The 19,222-nt window shown below is 47.6% G+C and overlaps 2 protein-coding genes and 1 non-coding gene across 3 annotated transcripts in view; 2 read left to right on the top strand and 1 right to left on the bottom strand.

Moving 5' to 3' along the window:
* The window catches only part of ERGIC1 (endoplasmic reticulum-golgi intermediate compartment 1), a 115,554-nt gene extending 113,665 nt beyond the window's left edge, over positions 1 to 1,889 (top strand). The window contains exon 10 of the mRNA XM_015101240.3: positions 1 to 1,889. Coding sequence (XP_014956726.2) covers positions 1 to 108 — 108 coding nt within the window. The 3' untranslated portion in view covers positions 109 to 1,889.
* Positions 1,890 to 9,756: 7,867 nt separating this feature from the next.
* On the bottom strand, positions 9,757 to 9,864 carry LOC114118787 (U6 spliceosomal RNA). The gene has a single exon (XR_003591950.1). It is a non-coding gene; the product is annotated as a U6 spliceosomal RNA (small nuclear RNA).
* A 340-nt stretch (positions 9,865 to 10,204) lies between these two features.
* Positions 10,205 to 16,585, top strand: RPL26L1 (ribosomal protein L26 like 1). Its single transcript, XM_012096728.3, has 4 exons — positions 10,205 to 10,249; positions 10,647 to 10,823; positions 15,425 to 15,565; positions 16,280 to 16,585. The coding sequence occupies exons 2-4, from the start codon at positions 10,656 to 10,658 to the stop codon at positions 16,406 to 16,408; spliced, it is 438 nt and encodes a 145-aa protein (XP_011952118.3). The 5' UTR covers positions 10,205 to 10,249; positions 10,647 to 10,655; the 3' UTR covers positions 16,409 to 16,585.
* Positions 16,586 to 19,222: the final 2,637 nt, after the last annotated feature.

The raw sequence follows: 19,222 nt of genomic DNA on the forward strand, positions 1-19,222 counted from the left end.
ATCTGTGCCATCATTGGCGGGACCTTCACTGTGGCCGGCATTCTGGACTCGTGTATCTTTACAGCCTCGGAGGCCTGGAAGAAGATCCAGCTGGGCAAGATGCATTGATGACCTGCCCGGCCCCACGGCCAAGGACCCGGGAGACCACCAGCCCTGCCCCGAGCACCCCGTCTCCTCCTGCCCTCTGTCTGGCCCAAGACCTGGCTGTGTCCCAAAGTGGGGGTGAGGGGAGGGAGGGGGTGGCTCCTGGGTTCGACGCTACCTCTTTTCCCCAAGTTTAATTTTAGATAAATTACACTGCCTGAAGTTGGGGCACCCCTTTCTTTCCCTGAGGAGCCCCAAGACCAGAGACAAGGCCAGACAGTTCGGGGACGCACTCCTGGGAGAGCTGCAGTCCCCTCCCCTTTGTGGGGAAGCCCAGAACCCATGCCGATCAGCTCGCGGCCAGGCTTTGACAATCTCGCAGCCCCCACCGTTTGGTCCCACTGGCCACTTGGGTTCTGTCCTGGGCAGGCAGCCTGCAGACCTGGGCTCCAGGTTCTGGACCAGGCTACCCAAAGGCACCTCCCACCTGGCTCCTTCAACCAAGTACGGTACTTCCCAGGCAGGCCCCTGAAATGTGGCGCCGTAGATGGAGCCGTCGCCTCTGCTCCATCCCTTCCTGCCTGACCTAGAGCCCAGGCCTCAGGGCCCTCTCTCCCACGCCTTTCTTTTCCGGCCCAGAACCACATGCCCAGTGGCAGGGCAGCAGCCTTCGTAGACTCAAGTCTGCCCACTGGTCACTGGGTGCTTGGCGACTTCCCCTTCCTCTCTTCATCTCGTTCCTCTGCCCCCCTGCCAATGTGCCTCAGCCCCCGTGCTGTGTGGCCCCAGCATGGCTTGGTGGAGGGGCAGGCTGTGACTGGGAAGTCATCCTTTGAGGACTAGACATGGTTTGTACATCAGTGTCCAGATGGGAAGCATCATTTTCTGCAACCCTAAAGTAATCATGTCTTGGCCTTTCCCAGATGGCTGCCAGCGATCCCAAAGCCTTAGGTGGGAGAAACCAAGTGGACCAGCCCGTCTCCCATCTTAGCACGTCCACCTTGGGCTCCCAAGGGTGCACAGCGCTTGGATCTCTCTGAACCCAGCTGTGGCCCACCTGCCCCGCCGAGCTCCCCGTTAGCTGGCCACACAGCAACTCAGTCCTGGTTCCTGGGGCGGCTCCACTGTTTCCTCACTGGCTCCCGGGTGGGTCCCCACCCCACTGCTCCCCCTTCTCCTTCCCCTTTAGTCCTGGAAGGGAGGGGCCGTGGTCCAGGCACGAATTCCACCTAGGGAATTTTAGGTATGCCCCTCTGTCCCAGCGAGAGAGCCGCCCACTGTTTTCCATTTATATCAAGATTGTTTGCATACTTTTGTAATTAAGGGGAGTGTCCAGTAGAAGGCATTTTAAAATTATCTCTATGGATGGTTCAAGTCTCTGCCTTTTGTGATTTTTGGCTCTCGATTCCAATTAGAGAAGCTTCCCTTTGCATTTGAGTTGATGGATGTAAGTGTAAACTGTATTTGGTTATTTCTGGTATCTGTGGCCACTCAGATGGGTTTCTTCCCCCACCCCCCCCACCCCCGCATTCTCTTCCCCCGTTACAAAAGAAGTCCCTTGGGTGTGTGAATATGTGTGTCTGTACATAGTGGGCAGGGCAGGGTGGGGAAGTGTGTGGCATGCACATGAATTGAAATCCCACATTGATGCATTTAAAAAAAAAAACCTTTGAGGACATAGGGGATGTCAATTTCCTATGGAAGAGACACCTCTGACTCATAAGGAAAATCTCAAGGGAAAAAAATGTTTTAGTTCTTTCCCCACTCATTGGGTTCAAATAGATTAAAAGGCTGATTTTCAGAAATATTGCCGTGTGTTACTTTTGACTTGCTTACGGTTGGGTAGCCTGGAGCCTGGGATCGTAGTCAGAATGGAATTTCATTCTAGAGGAGAGAAGCCGGGAAATATAGGGAATATCTGTGAGCATGATCAGAAAGTCAGGAACCCTTGGATTCAGTCTTCCTCTATTGAATCCCTACAGGACGTTTTACAATCGGCTACCTTCTTTCCTCTTTTTTTTTTGAAAAATTTGTTTTATTGAGGTATTTGAGCTTGATTGACTACGCTGTGTTAACCTGATCTACTTTCCAGTTGCATAGCCTCAGTTCAGGTCCTTAACCTCAAGGCACTGTTGTAGAAATTAAATCTGTAGTTTGTGCAAATAAATTATACTGGACCAGAACAAGCTCATGTATGCAGGGAGTGGTACACGGTAAATTTTCAAAAACAGTACCTGTTCCGCATAGGTATTCCCAGATCAAGTAAGGGAGACGCCTCACCAGCTGTAAGAAAGGGACTTGCACGGACACTGGCCCTTCTGCTGCCCAGTGCTTCAAAGCCTTCTCTGCACGGACGTGGATGAACATATCAGAGATGAGCGTGAGAGCGCACCAGTCTGCAAGAGACTCTTCACTGACCCTCTCTATTCTCTCTTTAACACTCTGTGTGACATTTGAGTTATTGTGACACTCAGACCTAGTGACCAGGAGTGTATGCCCACCGGTAGTCAGAGGCGTGGGCTTTCCAGATGGCGCTAGTGGTAAAGAATCCGCCTGCCAGTGCAGGGGTCTCGAGAGACGCAGGTTCGATCCCTGGGTCAAGAAGATCCCCTGGAGTAGGAAATGGCAGCTCACTCCAGAATTCTTGCCTGAAAAATTCCACAGACAGAGGAGCCTGGCGGGCTATAGTCCATGGCTGCAAAGAGTCAGACTCAACTAAGTGTACACACAGGCAGAGCTGTGTTCCCAAACCTGTTTGTGCCAGCTGGGCTTTGTGCTGTAGTGATGTGACTTAGTTAACCAGTGAAATATGATCGAAAAATGAAAGGACCTAGGAAAACTAAGTTGAATACTTTGGAGAGACCTGGTAAAGGTGAGTTGCCACCCCCTCCTCAAAATGCTGCTGAACTCAGGGAATACCCTGGCAGTCAAGTGGTTAGGACTCCATGCTCGTACTGCGGGGGTCGTGCAACTACCCTCTACCCGCCCCAAAAACCCCACCAAGTTCAAGGTGAAGAAGATGACTGAAAAGGGTTGGGGGAGGACAGTCCTTGAGGATTCTGCATCCACATTGAAAATGTATAAATTCTTATTCCACGGTAAATGAAAAATTCTTTTCCACGGAAAATGAAACCTGGAAACTTGGGATTGGTTTTTGTAAGGACATAGTTTACAAAAGGAGGATAAAGGAGAACTCCAACAGAGGAAATGCAAAGCTCAATGAAAAGCTTTGCTTAGAGTCAAAAGATGAGCCCAATGTTTTGTCTTATTTTTTTATTTTATATTGGGGCTTTCCTGGTGGCTCAGATGGTTAAGAATCTGCCTGCAATGTAGGAGACCTGGGTTCGATCCCTGGGTCAGGAAGATCGCCTGGAGAAAGGAATGGCAATGCATTCCAGTATTCTTGCCTGGGAAATCCCAAGGACAAAGGAGCCTCTTGGGCTACAGTCCATGGGGTTGTGAAGAGTTGGACACGACTGAGCAACTAGCACGGCCAGTTAACAATCTCGTGACAGTTTCAGGTGCACAGCAGAGCGACTCTGCCATACATATACACGTATCCATTATCCCCCAAACTCCCCTCCTATCCAGGCTGCCTCAGTGTTGAGCAGGGTTCCCTGTGCCACACAGTAATTCCTTGTTGGCTGTCCATTTTAAATATAGCAGTGTGTACATGTCATCCCAAACACCCTAACTATCCCCTGCTGCTGCTGCAGCTGCTGCTGCTAAGTCACTTCAGTCGTGTCCGACTCTGTGCGACCCCGTAGGCGGCAGCCCACCAGGCTACCCCATCCCTGGGATTCTCCAGGCAAGAACACTGGAGTGGGTTGCCATTTCCTTCTCCAAAGCACTAAAGTGATAAGTGAAAGTCAAGTCGCTCAGTCGTGTCCGACTCTTAGCGACCCCATGGACTGCAGCCCACCAGGCTCCTCCGCCCATGGGATTTCCCAGGCAAGAGTACTGGAGTGGGTCACCAGTGCCTTCTCCGAACTATCCCCTAGTAACCATAAATTCATTCTCTAAATCTGTGAGTCTATTTCTGTTTTATAAATAAGTTCATTTGTATCATTTTTTAAGGTTCTGCATATAAGGGGTATCATATGACATTTCTCGTTCTCTGACTTCACTCAGTATGACAGTCTCTGGTCCATCCACGGACATGTTGCTGCAGATGTCATTATTACATTCTTTGAGTAACATTCTGTCGTATATATGTATCACATCTTTTTCCACTCCTCCATCAACGGACACTTAGGTCGCTACGTGTGTGTGTGTGTGTGTGTTTAAGCTTGGCATGCCGGATCTTAGTTCCACAACCAGGTGTGTGTGTGTGTGTGAGTGTGTGTGAGTGTGTGTTTAAGCTTGGCATGCCGGATCTTAGTTCCACAACCAGGTGTGTGTGTGTGTGTGTGTGTGTGTGTGTGTGTGTGTGTGTTTAAGCTTGGCATGCCGGATCTTAGTTCCACAACCAGGGATCAAACCCATTGCCCTCTGCAGTGGAAGCATGGAGTCTTCACCACTGGACTGCCAGGGAAGTGCCTGGTGTTTTTATGATTTCTTTATTTCTTTATTTATTTATTTATTTAGCTTCTTCTCGGTTATGGCACACAGGATCTTCAATCTTCACTGTGGCATGTGGGATCTAGTTCCCTGACCAGGAATTGAACCCGGGCCCCTGCACTGGGAGCTCAGAGTCTTAGCCACTGGACCACCAGGGAAATCCCTGTTTTTATGATTTCTGAACCAGTTTCTTTCAGTTACCTAACCAAGTGCAGACTACAGTATTTTCATGGGAGAGGATTTCTCAATCAGGGCTTATGATACAAACCCAGAGCGGGCTAGGTGATGGGTTGGGGGCTGTGGTTCCGGCAGAAACGGTTTCTCCTGGGGAGGTGTTGCAGCTGCAGTAGAGGTGAAGTCGCAGAGGTGCTTCAGTGAGGAGCTCACGTGAGCGCACATGCTGAGCTCATGCTGCTTGGGGGCAGGGTGGTGCTGGGAAGCTTGGGGAGAAGTAGGCTGTAGCCGTGGGGCTTAGAAGTGGCAGCTGTGTAGTTAGGTTCTACAGCTAAACGTCACAAGCTTGCTTTTGGTTCTTGCCCAAAACAAATGGCAGGCCACTGGCAAGTCTGATCGCTTCTTAAGAAGCTGGTTCCTTAGCCGGTCCAGCAGAGAGAAGCCAATGTGAGGGGCCTGTGTGGAGAACTTTCACCCAAGGCACTCCCCTGCCCCGCCCCTCCCAGCAGTTGTCCTCTGTCAGTTCTGTGTGATGAGGTCAGGCACTGTATTCTGACCAAAATGAGTAATTTTTATCTCAACTCATAGCTACCAATGGTTCAGGCCTTGTCTGTCTTAATCCTCACAGCAGCCCTACAAGATGGCAGCTGCCTCCTTGTTAAAGGAGGACACTGAACTTGGTAATTCCTCTAGGGCACACGTTAGCACGTGGTGAAGCTGGCATCCAGACCCAGGCTCGCGCGCCTCCAGGGTTATGGAGGATCGTGCGGCTCCGCCTTTCTACCCACAATCCCTGTCGAAAGAGTAAACTGACTCCTCCCCCTAAAGAGAGGGGCTGGGAATTGAGAGCCGGGAGGGCGCTTTTGGTCTTCGGTTTTCTCTCTTTTAAACAGCCTGCAAAGGAAAGCTGAGTTGAACACTGGAGGACTTGATTTTTTTTTAATATATATATAGTTTGTATTAGATCTGTTTGTTTATTTGGCAGCGGTGGGTCTCAGCTGTAGCACACTAGAGCTTCGATCCTTTAGGTACGGCATGTGGGATCTAGTTCTCTGATCAAAGATGGAACCCAGGCCTCCTGCACTGGGAGCATGGAGTCTTAGCTACTGGATCACCAGGGAAATCCCGTAGGGGGATCTTCTTCAGCAAAATTTTAAACCCTTACAACATGATTTTATTTACGCAGATAATAATACATGCTCATAGCCCCACTGGAGGAAAAGCAGAAAAGAGCAAAAAAGGGAAAAAAGGAAAATTAAAGTCACCCATTATACCTGAAACTAACACAACATTGTAAATAAACTATAACCCAATACATTTTGTTAAGATCAAGAGTAAATGAAAGTAGGATTAAAAATAAAGTCACCCATAATCCCACTCACTAATCAGGGGTCATCATTTTTAATACTTTTGTGATATTCTTCCATAAACAAAATGGAATCATGCTGTTAACATTATTTTGTAGTTTGCTTTTTTCCTCATGTGATAGACACCTTCCTGTGTTAGTAACAGTGGATATTCTCATTATCTTATTGGCTGCAAGATAGCAATAATGATTAGGTATCTGATAGTGAATCATGCTCCCATCTCATTCAGAACCTGTTTTCTCACTTGTAAAAGGGACACTTTAAAGGATTGTCTACTAGATTAAATAAGGTAATGTTTATAAAGCACAATGTCGGACAGTAAATGCTCAACCTAATACAACAAGCTATAATAATTCACTCATTTAAGAAATAATAATTTCTTGGTATTTCCTGGCAGTCCAGTGGTTAAGACTCCACACTTTAACTGCTGAAGGCATGGGTTTGATCCCTTGTCAGGGAAATACAATCCCATGAGCCACATAAAGTGGCAAAAAAAAAAAGCGCAAATTATTTCTCCTATGTGTTAAGTGCTTACTTTGTGCCAGACATTGTGCTAAAGATTCACGGAATCCTGACACCAGACTCATGAGGTGGGGACTCTTACTATTCCCATTTGACAGATGAGGAAAGTGAGTGACCAAGAGGCTAAACATGTCACCCAAAGCTCCCGGGCCAGTAAGTGGTGGAGATCCCAACCCAGGCAGTCAGAATCCAGGGCTCTCACACGTCCCCACCACATTACTCTCTGCTGTGGAGGCACGAAAATGTTCCCCTGGCGTTCCCTCTGAGCCAGGCACTATGCTAGATCCTGCGGCTTTATGCCAGTCTCTGTGCCTGTTTCCAAGGTAGGCATGTGGCAGGATAGTAACCCTCTATCTATTGAATCTATTAGATCCTATTAGAATGGCAGAACCTCAGTCTTTTGTCATTTTATCTATTGATGTCCCTTAATTCTTTTGAGCAATAGGAGGCAGAGGCTTCCCAGGTGGCGCTACTGGCCAATGCAAGAGATATATGAGAAGCCAGTTCGATCCCTGGGTGGGGAAGAGGATCCCCTGGAGGAGGAAATGGCAACCCACTTCAGTATTCTTGCCTGGGAAATCTCTTGGACAGGGAAGCCTGGTGGGCTACAGTCCATGGGGTTGAAAAAAAGTCAGACATGACTAAAGCAGAGGGCAGAGGGTGGGGATGAAGAAATGGCTCTCCTCTCCGGTTGATAGTGAATATATCCTGATAATCCTGGGCTGTAACGATCTACCCTCATGTGGTTGCCCCTCACCAGTGAGGCCCTGCCCTCCTTGGGAGCAGGGACCAGATTTCACTCCTTCCCATATCTCTGCTCTAGCCCTAAACCTGTGCCTCCATGGAGGTACCACATACATGGCAAATGAATTAATGAGCAAATGGATGCATGTGTGGGTAAATGAGTGAATGTGATAGGGAAATAATGAATGAGCCAAGAAGGGGCCAGTGCGCCAGTGAATGGATGGATGTATGAATGAGCAACTTCTTGGGAGCTTGTGTCTGATGAACGCTGGAAGGGGCCTTTGCTCCCACCTTGCCCATAGGAAGTGACTTCCTTTTTACCCCCAGCTTTATTGAGATATAATTGAACTATAACATTCTGAATTTAAGGCGTACTGTGTTAACCTGATATACCTACATATTGCATCATGATTACCACAGACACCTCCAACACCACACAGTCTGTCTGTCTGTATGTCTACCGGAAGTGGAAGGAGGAGCTCTGGCATGACCAGGCAGGGCAAGGCAGGGACAAGGTGGGCAGGGGGTGGGTAGGGGTGGGCAGGGGGTGGGCAGGGGGTGGGCAGGGGGTGGGTGGGCCCAGGGTGAGTCGGGCAGGGCAATGGCTCCAAACCCGCCGGATCGCTAGTCCGAAGAATCCTGGCTGTGCTACCAAGTTTTTAAAGACTTAAAGAATTTAAAAAGGGAGACCAAGCACAGCTTCAGTTGGCACGAGCGCACTGCAACTGTTTAGATCAAACACAGAAAGCTTACAGTTTGCATCTTTGGGAGTTAATGGCAAAAGTCTGATTCTGGTGTGGCCTGCCCTTAGGGCTATTGTGGAGCAAGGCCCACAAAGAGGCCTCTGCTCTCTAGGAATAATCTCTCTGCCTGCATGCTCAGTCGTGTCCAACTCTTCGCGACCCCATGGACTGTAGCCCACCAGGCTCTTTTGTCCAGTGAATTCTCCAGGCAAAATACTAGAGTGGGTTGCCATTTCCTCCAGGGGAATCTTCCTGACCCAGGGATCAAACCACGTCCCCTGTATTGGCAGGCAGATTATTTTACCCCTGAGCTACCTGAGAAGCCCTTAGGAATACTAGCTGGTTGTAATTGAGTGCTATGTGCCAGACACTGTTCTAAACACAGGAAACCAGATTAACACACTTAGTCTTCATAACAATTCAACGAGTCATCTACTTTAGATCATCCCCATTTCACAGATAAGTAAACAGGCTCAGACCGAGAAGGCAATGGCACCCCACTCCAGTACTCTTGCCTGGAAAATCCCATGGACGGAGGAGCCTGGTAGGCTGCAGTCCATGGGGTCGCAAAGAGTTGGACACGACTGAGCGACTTGACTTTCACTTTTCACTTTTGTGCATTGGAGAAAGAAATGGCAACCCACTCCAGTGTTCTTGCCTGCAGAATCCCAGGGACGGGGGAGCCTGGTTGGCTGCCGTCTATGGGGTCACATAGAGTCGGACACGACTGAAGCAACTTAGCAGCAGCAGCAGCAGCAGCAAACAGGCTCAGAAACATGGGGGCATCTCCCCAAGGTTCAGCAACTTGAAGAGCCACTTGAGTTCATGTGTCATTCTACAACCCCAGCTTTTCTAAAAGACTGGGGGACGTTTTGCAAAAGACAAATGGTTGGTTTGTAATGTCCCTCAAACATTGGTGCACCTCAAAGTCTTTGGTGAGGGGGAGTGCTTGCTCTAAATTCAGAGCCCCTGACGCCAACCTAATACTGTCTGATTTTGTAGGGCTGTAGCGGAACATGAAAATTTGCATTTTGAACAGACTTCTCAGTGATTGTGAAGAAGCAAGTCAGCCAATTGCATTTAAAGCACCACGTTGTTTAATCACCCTGATCATTTGCCTAAACAACCTCTGAGGAAGGTAACGGGGCAAAGAGTTTTGAGTGGGAAAGAGACTATTAATAATGTTCCTTTTAAAAGAACAGGTGGCTTCCATGGTTGCTCACACTATACAAAATCTGCCCGCAATGCGGAAGAGCCAGGTTCGATCCCTGGGTCGGGAAGATCCCCTGGAGAAAGGCGTGGCAACTCATTCCTGTGTTCTTTTTTTTTTTTTTCACTTTACAATACTGCATTGGTTTTGCCATACATTGACATGAATCAGCCACGGGTGTACATGAGTTCCCAATCCTGAACCCCCCTCCCACCCCCCCACCCCATATCATCTCTCTGGATCATCCCCATGCACCAGCCCCAAGCATCCTGTATCCTGTATCGAACATAGACTGGCGATTCGTTTCTTACATGATAGTATACATGTTTCAATGCCATTCTCCCAAATCATCAAAAATATGGAACGCTTCACGAATTTGCGTGTCATCCTTGGGCAGGGACCATGCTAATCTTCTCTGTATCGTTCCAATTTTTAGTATATGTGCTGCCGAAGCGAGCTCTTATTCCGATATTCTTGCCTGGAGAATCCCCACGGACAGAGGAGCCTGGTGGGCTACGGTCCATGGGGTCACAAAGATTAAGACACGACTGAGCGACCAACACACACATAAAGAGAACATCAAGAAGGCTTTATTTCAAGCCCTACAAATCTGCCCTTTCTCCCCGGCGGCACCAAGTCAGTGGGTTCCGGGCGTGATCCGCAGAGCCGCCTAGCCTCCCAGGATCCCTGGAAACGAGCCACTGCGATCCCACCCCAAGCCTCAGGGGGCGCTATTCAGTTTCGTTCTGATGGGAATGGAGCATTGTTTTCTTTCTGAGCTTGCGCAACGAGGAATCCTCACTTCCGTCCCTACGCGCGCACCGTCTGAACTCGGCGGTCGCTCGGTAAGTGAGTGGAGCCGGTGAATTATCCGGCTACGAAGCCCTCCGCTCCACTGGACTCAATCCTTCCTGCCCGGGGGGTCTTGCCGCCTCCCCAGAGATCTCTCCGCGTGTCCCCCAACCGTGCATTCTTTTGCAGTCTGAGCCCTTGTCCCTCAGCCTCAAGGTCCCAGTGCCGCCCCCTCCCCACCCCTGTTTTAACTTAGTTCAGCATGCGCCCTCCACGCTCGTCTTGCTCTGTGTAACACCCAGACCTTTCATATCCTTCGTTTTCCTCCTTCAGTCTCCTTCCGAGGCCACCTCCCTAGAACCCCTGGGCGGGGATGGAGCGAAGTGTCCCGGATGGAGAGAAAGCCCTGGTACCCCAGCGAGCCGCTCCTTCCCTTTCCTCTATTTGCAGACGAACACGATGAAGTTCAACCCCTTCGTGACCTCCGACCGCAGCAAAAACCGCAAACGTCATTTCAATGCCCCCTCCCACGTGCGCAGGAAAATCATGTCGTCTCCACTCTCCAAGGAGCTGCGACAGAAGTACAACGTCCGCTCCATGCCCATCCGCAAGGACGACGAGGTCCAGGTACTTGTCTCCCGGGCTCTAGTTACCCACCTGCGTGGCGCTCGGGCGCCGCCTTCGCCGAAAGTGTCGACAGTGCTTGGACGTGGAGGAGTCAAGAGACTCACACGCCCTCAGGACCGGGGCAGATGATGCAGGTGACGGGAGTTGGGGCCCAGAGTCACCAGAGCACGCCTGCCCAGCTTAATTTAGAGCATTCCAAGTCAATTCTTTAATAATAATAATTTGAGAGGTTTTGCTTTGCTTTGCCAGCCAAGCAAAGCTGTGCTTTATTTTTCAGTCCAGAGGTTGCTAGTTCCCAGACACTGCTCGGGGGAAGTGTGTTGGATCTTTGCAGGGAAAGGTGTTGAAATAAGAGTAAGGTTTTGGCATCATTCGGTTTAGTGGAAGCTGAACATTTGATGGTGCTGGATTTGGCAGGGAGAATGGGGAAGCAAATCAGAGACGTGAAATTTTGAGAAAGTATAAGCTATCTGTTCTCTGACTGGAGTTTAGAATGTTTAGTAGGGAAGGGAAGTGAAGGTAAGATAGATCAGAGCTATAGTCACACCTTGAAGAAATAATATATTGAGCATTTACCGGACCAGGCACCATTCCCTAGAACTCTAGTGGTGAACATCATCCACAGGGTCCCTGTTGCAAATAGGGCTCACATTTGAGAACGGGTTTCCCGACCTCCGCACTGTTGACTTCTTGGGCTGGGTAATTCTTTGCTGTGATGAGCTCTCCTGTGCACTGTACGATGTTTAGCAGCATCCCTGGCTTCTCCCCACTAGATGCCAGTAGCACCTTCTCACAGTTAGGATAAGCAGAAATATCAGTTTTTCCAGGTATTGTCCCTGGGGAGCAAAATTCACCCCTGACAACCTCCCCCAATTGAGAACCATTATTTTAGAGAATGAAGTAAGGAATCTGGTGTATCTGTAAGGGACTGGGACTTGGAAGGTTTGAGGAGGAAAAGGTCGGAAGCAGGAGAGAAGTTAGGTTGAGAATGTGACAGGAATAGAGTGGAAAAAATAATTTGGAAGTACGGTCCAGCCTCTTCTCTTCTGGAACCTTCCCGCCAGACATGCTCTAGTTTATGTTTTGTTTTTTTGGCCACAAGGCATGTGGGAGCTTAGCTCCCCGACCAAGGATTGAACCCGCACCCTCTGCATTAGAAGGTGAACTCTTAACCCTTGGACCTCCAGGGAAGTCCCTCAGACATGCTCTAGAACGGGGGATTGCAAGCACCTGTAGGTGCCAGTTAGGGATATGCAGGCTCTTCAGTTGCCAAATTCTCCAGTTTTGTGAGACCTGGAAAACCTGGATTCTTTCTTTTATAGAAACTGCTTTTGGCCGAGACCACCAAAAACCTCTTTATGACTAAATTCAATGGTCCCATCTTCGTCTGACTGTCCTTGACAATTTTCAGCAGCATTTGGCATGGGTGGCATCACCTTACTTCTTGAAATCGTCTCTCTTTTTAGCTTCTGTGACACTTCAAGCTCACAGTTTACTTCCAACGTCTCAGCCTCCATTGCTGGCTAGTTCTCCTCTGTCTGATCCCTAAATACTAGAGTTTGTCAGGGCCTGCACCTGCTCTTCCATTGGCTGGCCTACCTTGTCTACCTAGGTGGTATTACTTATACCTAGAGTTTTAAATATCTGCTCTAGGCTAACACCTTCCTCCTTTATATCCTTTATAACCACTTTTCTGACCACAGACCTAAGATCTAACTGCCTGCTGAACGTCTTTATTTGGATATCTCACAGACATCTCAAGTTTCTTATGCATGAGATCCTGACATTGCCACTGCCTCTAAAATCTGAGTCTCCTCCCATCTTTCACACCTCAGTAAGTGATGCTTCTATCTCCCCACCTGTGTATACCATAACCCTTTAAGTTATTCTTAACTTTCCCTAACCCCTCTCTTCTGTCACTGTGTCTTGTTGATATTACGTTCAAAATAAGTCTTAAATCTGACACTTCTTTATATTTCCATTTTAGTTCAAAGCATCTTCAGCTTCCACTGTTAACCCTAATCCATTCTCTACAGACAAATTATTTGCAAATCAGAGCCTACTTGAAACCTATCAATGGTGCTTGATGTGCTAAGTTTACATCTAAATCATTGATAAGGCTCCAGTGATCCAGTCCAGGCCTAATTCTCCAACCCTATCTCATTTTATAAAGCCCCCCACTTGCACTGTACATCATCTTTTCAGCTCCTTAGAATGCTCTGGGTCTTTGTCCAGAATGCTCCCTCTGCCTGGAGTGCTCTTCTCCCCTTTACCTAACTCCTCATTTTGCAGGTCTTAACATTTCAGTGTCTTCCCATGTGCCCTGTTCATGGATCATATATTTGTATGTTTACCTGTTAACTCCTTACTGTTCATCAGACCAAGCTCCCTGAGGCCAGAGAACTTTCCTGACCTCAGTGCAGAGCCTGGCACACAGCAGGGGCACAATCAATATTTATTAAATGGATGAAAATGATTGACTGGATGGAATTGGAACATGACATAAAGAAAAGGAGGCATGAACTGTTTCCTTTTTAGATATGAAGACAATGAAACTCAGGTAAAATAATAAAGAATAATATAGAAAATGAGCGTCCAGGCCAGGAATATAGGTCTCTCAACTCCAGAGGTCATTCGGGGTAAGCGCGTCTCCAGCCAGGAAAGTAAAATAGTCCAATTAGGTTTGTAAAAGTGCCTTTTCTCTCTTGGTATCTTCTAAGTCTCACGTGCCTCTTTCTCTGAGTAGTTGAGTCTTCCTCCTACTTTACAGAGGGAATTAAAACTATCATCCAGGAACTTCCAGAGTCCTGGCTCCACACCCTCTGGCTTAATACCTGCATTTCCACCCCTCCTGTCTTCATTCTCTCCTGTTATAAACCCCGTTTCTATCTGAAGCTCTCCCTCTGCCACTGAATGAGACATCCACCACTCTCTTCTCCCCTCTTCAGATCCTTCTATCCACTATCTCCTTTCTCTACAGCTTCCTGTACCTTTTCCTCCATACCTGTTCATTTAAATACATTAATGTTTCCCCTTCTTAAATAATAAAAAATTATCCCTTAACTTCACATCCCCATAGAGCACATGTCCTCTTTCCGATCCTCTTCAGATCCAGGCTTCTTGGGCCAGGCTTTTTTCATCTTCATCTTTCCACCTCTGGTGAATTCACGGCCTTACCATACACAACTTTCATCCCACTGCTCCGCCAAAAGCACTGTAGCCACGACCACCGGTGACCAGCTTGTTGTCACCTGTTACTCAGTCCTTTCTGTTGTTGACCGTTCCTCAGCATCTGACCTCATCGCTGCTGTAACGCCAGGTTCCCTGGTTTCCCTTTTATTTGCTTATCTGTGGCTGCGCTGGGTCTTCACTGCCGCGTGGGCTTTCCCCAGTTGTGGCGAGCGGGAGCTGCTCTCAGTAGGCGGGCCTCACTGTGCTGGCTTCTCCTGTTGCAGGGCAGGGGCGCCAGGTGCAGCGGCTTCAGTTGTTGTGGCCTACAGGCGCCATAGTTGCGGCAGGCAGGCTTAATGGCCCGTGGCCCGTGGTATCTTCCCAAGTAAGGGATTGAACCTGCGTCTCTTGCATTGCCAGGTGGATTCTGTACCCCTGAGCCACCAGGGAAACTCCCTGGTTTCCCATTCTTTCAGGCCGCTTCAGTCTCTTGGAAACCCTTCCAAAATGTTGGCTTTTCTTAGATTTCTACATTCTGCCCTTGTCTCATACCAGCAGTTCCCTGCATAAACTCAGGCTTTGAGTTGCCATGTCTGTGGATGACTCTCGTGTCTTTGTTGCCGGTCCAGTTGGTCTTCCCTGTGTATGGAATCTCCCCATTCCACGCCTCTGGGAAAGGCATGCCTGTACAACCAGGTGCGCAGCTGGACTCTGGATGTCCTCCTCACCTCGTCCCTCACCTCTCAGTCCACTGACCGAGTCTTTTCCCGTCTCCTTCCTCACTGGGTCTAGTGTTTAATCTACTTTTTTTCTGATGATAAAATATTTGTATTAACTGTAGGAATCTTGACAGGTGGACTAATGTAAATTAAGAATTCTACTTCCTGTCTAATGGCAACCATTATTGACACTGGGATATATTTTCATCTTGTGTATACCAGACGTATGAAGCATGTACACACAAGGTTCAGACTGTATTGTGTTTGGCCTTGTTTTCTTTTTTCTCTAAAGGTCATATCTTGAAAATTTCCCTAGGTCAAAAATTGTTTTTTGAAAACATGGGCTTTAGGTAGCTGCATGAGAATCTCAATATAATTTTTTTCTTTCTTTGTAAATTGAAGTATAGTTGATTTACAATGTTGTGTTAGTTTTATTCTCAGGACTAGTTGTGTGATGACCAACCTACTTCAAGGAATGTTTTGTTCAGGTAAGAGAAGGAAAAAATGCAGGTGAAGAACCTCCACCTGACTTAGAATAACAAAGAGAAGATTTATACCAGGAAAAAAAAGGCTGATTTTGACTGCCAAGATTAATCTGTTTTTTGTGCAAAAAGTTTCATTGTTAGCCTGTATGTTCCCGATCATTAGTTTCCTTACTGTGATATTCAAGCATTAGAAATGAGGAGAATTCACTTTTGTATTTTCTCTTAGGTGGTTCGAGGACACTACAAAGGTCAGCAAATTGGCAAGGTAGTCCAGGTGTATAGAAAGAAATACGTCATCTACATTGAACGGGTGCAGCGCGAGAAGGCTAATGGCACAACTGTCCACGTGGGCATTCACCCCAGCAAGGTATGGCCCGGGGCCACACGGTGCCAGTGGCTGCGTGTCCCAGCATTCCTGCTGGAGTTGTCGGGCATCGGTATTGCCCACACAGGCAGATGTGATAAGGACTTTAGAGGGAGGTCAGGCAGGCTTGGTTGGCTCACTGGCTAGTGAACCAAGGATCCAGATTCTTTTCTTGTGTGTTCTGTCACCCTTGGTGATGGCCCATCTGCAAGCTGGTAGCAAGAGCATTGCAGGCATGATTTCCCCACGAGGGAGTGTGCAGAGGGACTAGAGAGAACACCTCTTCCTTCAGCCCTCACTCCCAGCTAGTGGAATTGACTGTTCCTCTCTTAAACTCCCAGCTTATACGCTGTAGAGCCTCTCCTCCAGAGTTTCAGATCCTTTAAGGGCAGAATGTTGGGTCTCACTCATCTGTGTGATCTCTATATCGCCCAGTAGCTGGTGGGAATGCAGTATTTTTAAAAACAATGTATTTTGCCACCCAAGGGATGACAGACGAACCATCCGTGTTGGTAGTATAATCTTCAGTCTTTGTATCACTAAACTACATAAATGGTCCCTAGACCCACAGGAGTTAGGGGTTGGAGATTGGGTAGCAGAAGAAGGAACTCAAGCTGCTATCATTGAGGGAAGACCTGCTGTGTGAGATAATTATGCTTTTAAGTCCTTTCCCCTTAAAAAAGAAATCAAGATCTGTTTGTTTTCTCATCCTAACAGGTGGTCATCACCAGGCTAAAACTGGACAAAGATCGGAAAAAAATTCTAGAACGCAAAGCCAAATCTCGACAGGTTGGGAAAGAAAAAGGAAAATACAAGGAGGAACTTATTGAGAAAATGCAGGAATGAATGTACCCTGTTGCACAGCCATGGTTTATCTGTAGGTTCTTTACCTGGCATGTAGGCCTTTAAAACTTTCCAAGATGTCTCTCTCTCGAGTATTTTATTTCCTTCCTGTTTTGTTGTTATTATTTATGTGGTTCTGTAAATCCACTAATAATTTTATGAATAAAAACTGGAAATGTTTTCTTGTTCCGAATGGTATTTATTGCTTTATAGGTAAAATCCATCTGAATTCTCAGTTCCCCATTGGGAGTCTTTCATACTTTAAATCTACAGAGAGCAGCACAGTAGCAGCTGTGAGATTAAGATAGCCCTGCTCCTGCTTAGACCCCCATGCTGATGGGGTGGACCGGACAGGGCTCTGGTTCCTGATGCAGAGATCTGCCCTGCTCCACGGACGTCAGCCTGTGCCTGGCAGGCACAAGGCCCCACTGAGAGCAGCGCCACTCAGCACTCCCACCCTGGCCTGCCACACTGCCCTCTGGCCAGCTTCCTCTCCATATCCTAACCAACCCAGGGACGTGCAGCTCCCTGACCCGGCTGCCCGGCCCAAGTCTGAAATACCACCTCCTAAAGATGGTTCAGAAAACTGATGGCCTACAGGCAAGACTTGACTTGGTTCACAGGTTTTTGTTTTTGTTTTTTTTGGTCCTATTTTCATAACTTTAAAAATTAATTTCCAACATATAAAACGTAATGAGAGCACAGAAATCCAGACCTTTTGCTTCATCTGGCTGCGTGAGGCCCTCAGCTGCGCAGCATCAGTGTGTGGGGACAGGGGACTCTTCCTGTCCTCAATGGACTCCAATCTAACTTCTAGTCATTCCTTAAGATTAGCTTCAGAGCCACATCTAAAATCCTCCCTTGCCCCTATGGTAAACAATCTATTGATTAATGCATCAAACAGCCTTTTGTGGTTCTCTAGTAACAGGGTTTATCTGACACTGATGTTTCTTAATACATGTTGGCTGATTCCATTATTTTCCATTTTCACTGCTGAAGAAAACGAGTTTAGGTTAACTGCCCAAACCCCAGAGAGCATAAGAGACAGAGCTAGGATTTGAACCCAGGCCTCAGCGCGTCAGAGGACATTCACCTCCCGCATCAGCCCGCTCTGGTGTTCCTCTCTCTCCTGTTAGCAACCCTTTGTTAGAGTCTGATGCGAGCCCAGACGTATGGAACAGAAGAATCTGTTTGCAGCAACAGTGCTGCAGTGGGAAGAGCACTGTCACCAGCCGTCAAGTGCCAATCACGGCTCTGCCACTGGGTGGTCAGAGGCCTTCGAGCAAGCTGTTCATCTCAGCTTCCATTTTCTCAGTTGTGTCCAACTCTGTGACCCCATGGACTGTCGCCTGCCAGGTTCCTCTGTCCATAGAATTCTCCAGGCAAGAATACAGTGGGTAGCCATTCCCTTCTCCAGGGGACCCTCCCACCCAGGGATGAAATCCAGGTCTCCTGTGTTGCAGGCAGATTCTTTACTGTCAGAGCCAAAAGAAAATAATACTTGCACTGCCTTCCTGTCTCACGGAAAATGCCGAAATAAAATGCCAGGATCAAATGGGCTATTATTACTGAGCACACTTCGAAAGTATGAGTGTATAAATTCTAATATTGCTATTATTATTCAGTATTTCCAATTCTAACATTCACCTTGCACTCAAGTAATGATTTTTCACAGAAGATTGATAAGATCACAAACCGCAGAACTCCATATGCATGTTCTGACTGCAGCGTTAAGAGTGAGCAGAATGATGCCAGCTCTGGAGTCAGAGGAATCTTGAGTCAAGTCCTGTTCTGGTCTTTGGTCAGCCCTTTTTATGAGCCTGTTTCCCTATTTTATGTAAGCAGCTAGAAACACTGATCTTCAAGACTGAAAATTAAAGTAGCAGTCCACCAGACCCCACTGACTTTAGGAGTCAATGTGGGTGCTTGCTAACAGTCTCTACGTCCTTGCCTGGAGGTTCTGTGATGCAGTAGGTCTGAAGAGAGAGGCCTCTTCAGACCTCTTCACATGGCCCTTGTATGATACTTATGACTAGGTAAATTTGGGAAATTGTGGATCAGGAGTCTACAAATCACAGCACATAAAATATAGTAGGTGCCCAAAACATGGCGACTGTATCAGCGCATTGAGCTGTGTGTCTAGCAGGCACGATGAGTAGGTCAACCAGTAAGGGCTGGAGTTTGTTTCTTTTTGTCTTCACTCTTGATAACACGTTTTAGGCCCCCAAATCTGAATAAAGGATTTCAAACTAGGTTAAATTTATAGTAAGATAATATCTTCTGATTCCTGGTCTGGGCCCTAGGCTCCAACCATTACTCTCACCATTACACTTAAATGATGATTATTTCCTAGGAATCAGATTTGGTTTCTTTTCAGCACCGTGTTCAAGTGATACATAAGAGTTTTGAGAACTGTAATCTCCCCCAAATCACACCAGACTTCTTATCATCAGTCATGCGAATAATAGTGCATGATCAAGAGCAGGAATTTGGCATCAACTGAGAGCTAATCCCTGCTCTGTCATCTCCTAGCTGTGTGACTCTGGGCAAATGGCCTAACCTCTCTGGGCCTGTATGGTTGTCTATAAAATGGAGATGAAATGAGTACCTACCAAATAGAGTCGTCAAGACTCACTACTTGAGATACTGTGCGTAGAGCATAGAGAACTCAGCAAGTGACAGCTACTGTCTTTCTGAGGAGACTGCAGTGGGTTTGTCTGCAGGAATACAGGGAAAAGTTTTTCTCCAGAGAGTCTGGATAAATGCTGGAAAAGTTTTTCTCCAGGGAGTTTGGATAAATGCTGGTTCTTGACCGAG

Source organism: Ovis aries, chromosome 16 (assembly GCF_016772045.2).
Source record: "Ovis aries strain OAR_USU_Benz2616 breed Rambouillet chromosome 16, ARS-UI_Ramb_v3.0, whole genome shotgun sequence".
NCBI lineage: Eukaryota > Metazoa > Chordata > Mammalia > Artiodactyla > Bovidae > Ovis > Ovis aries.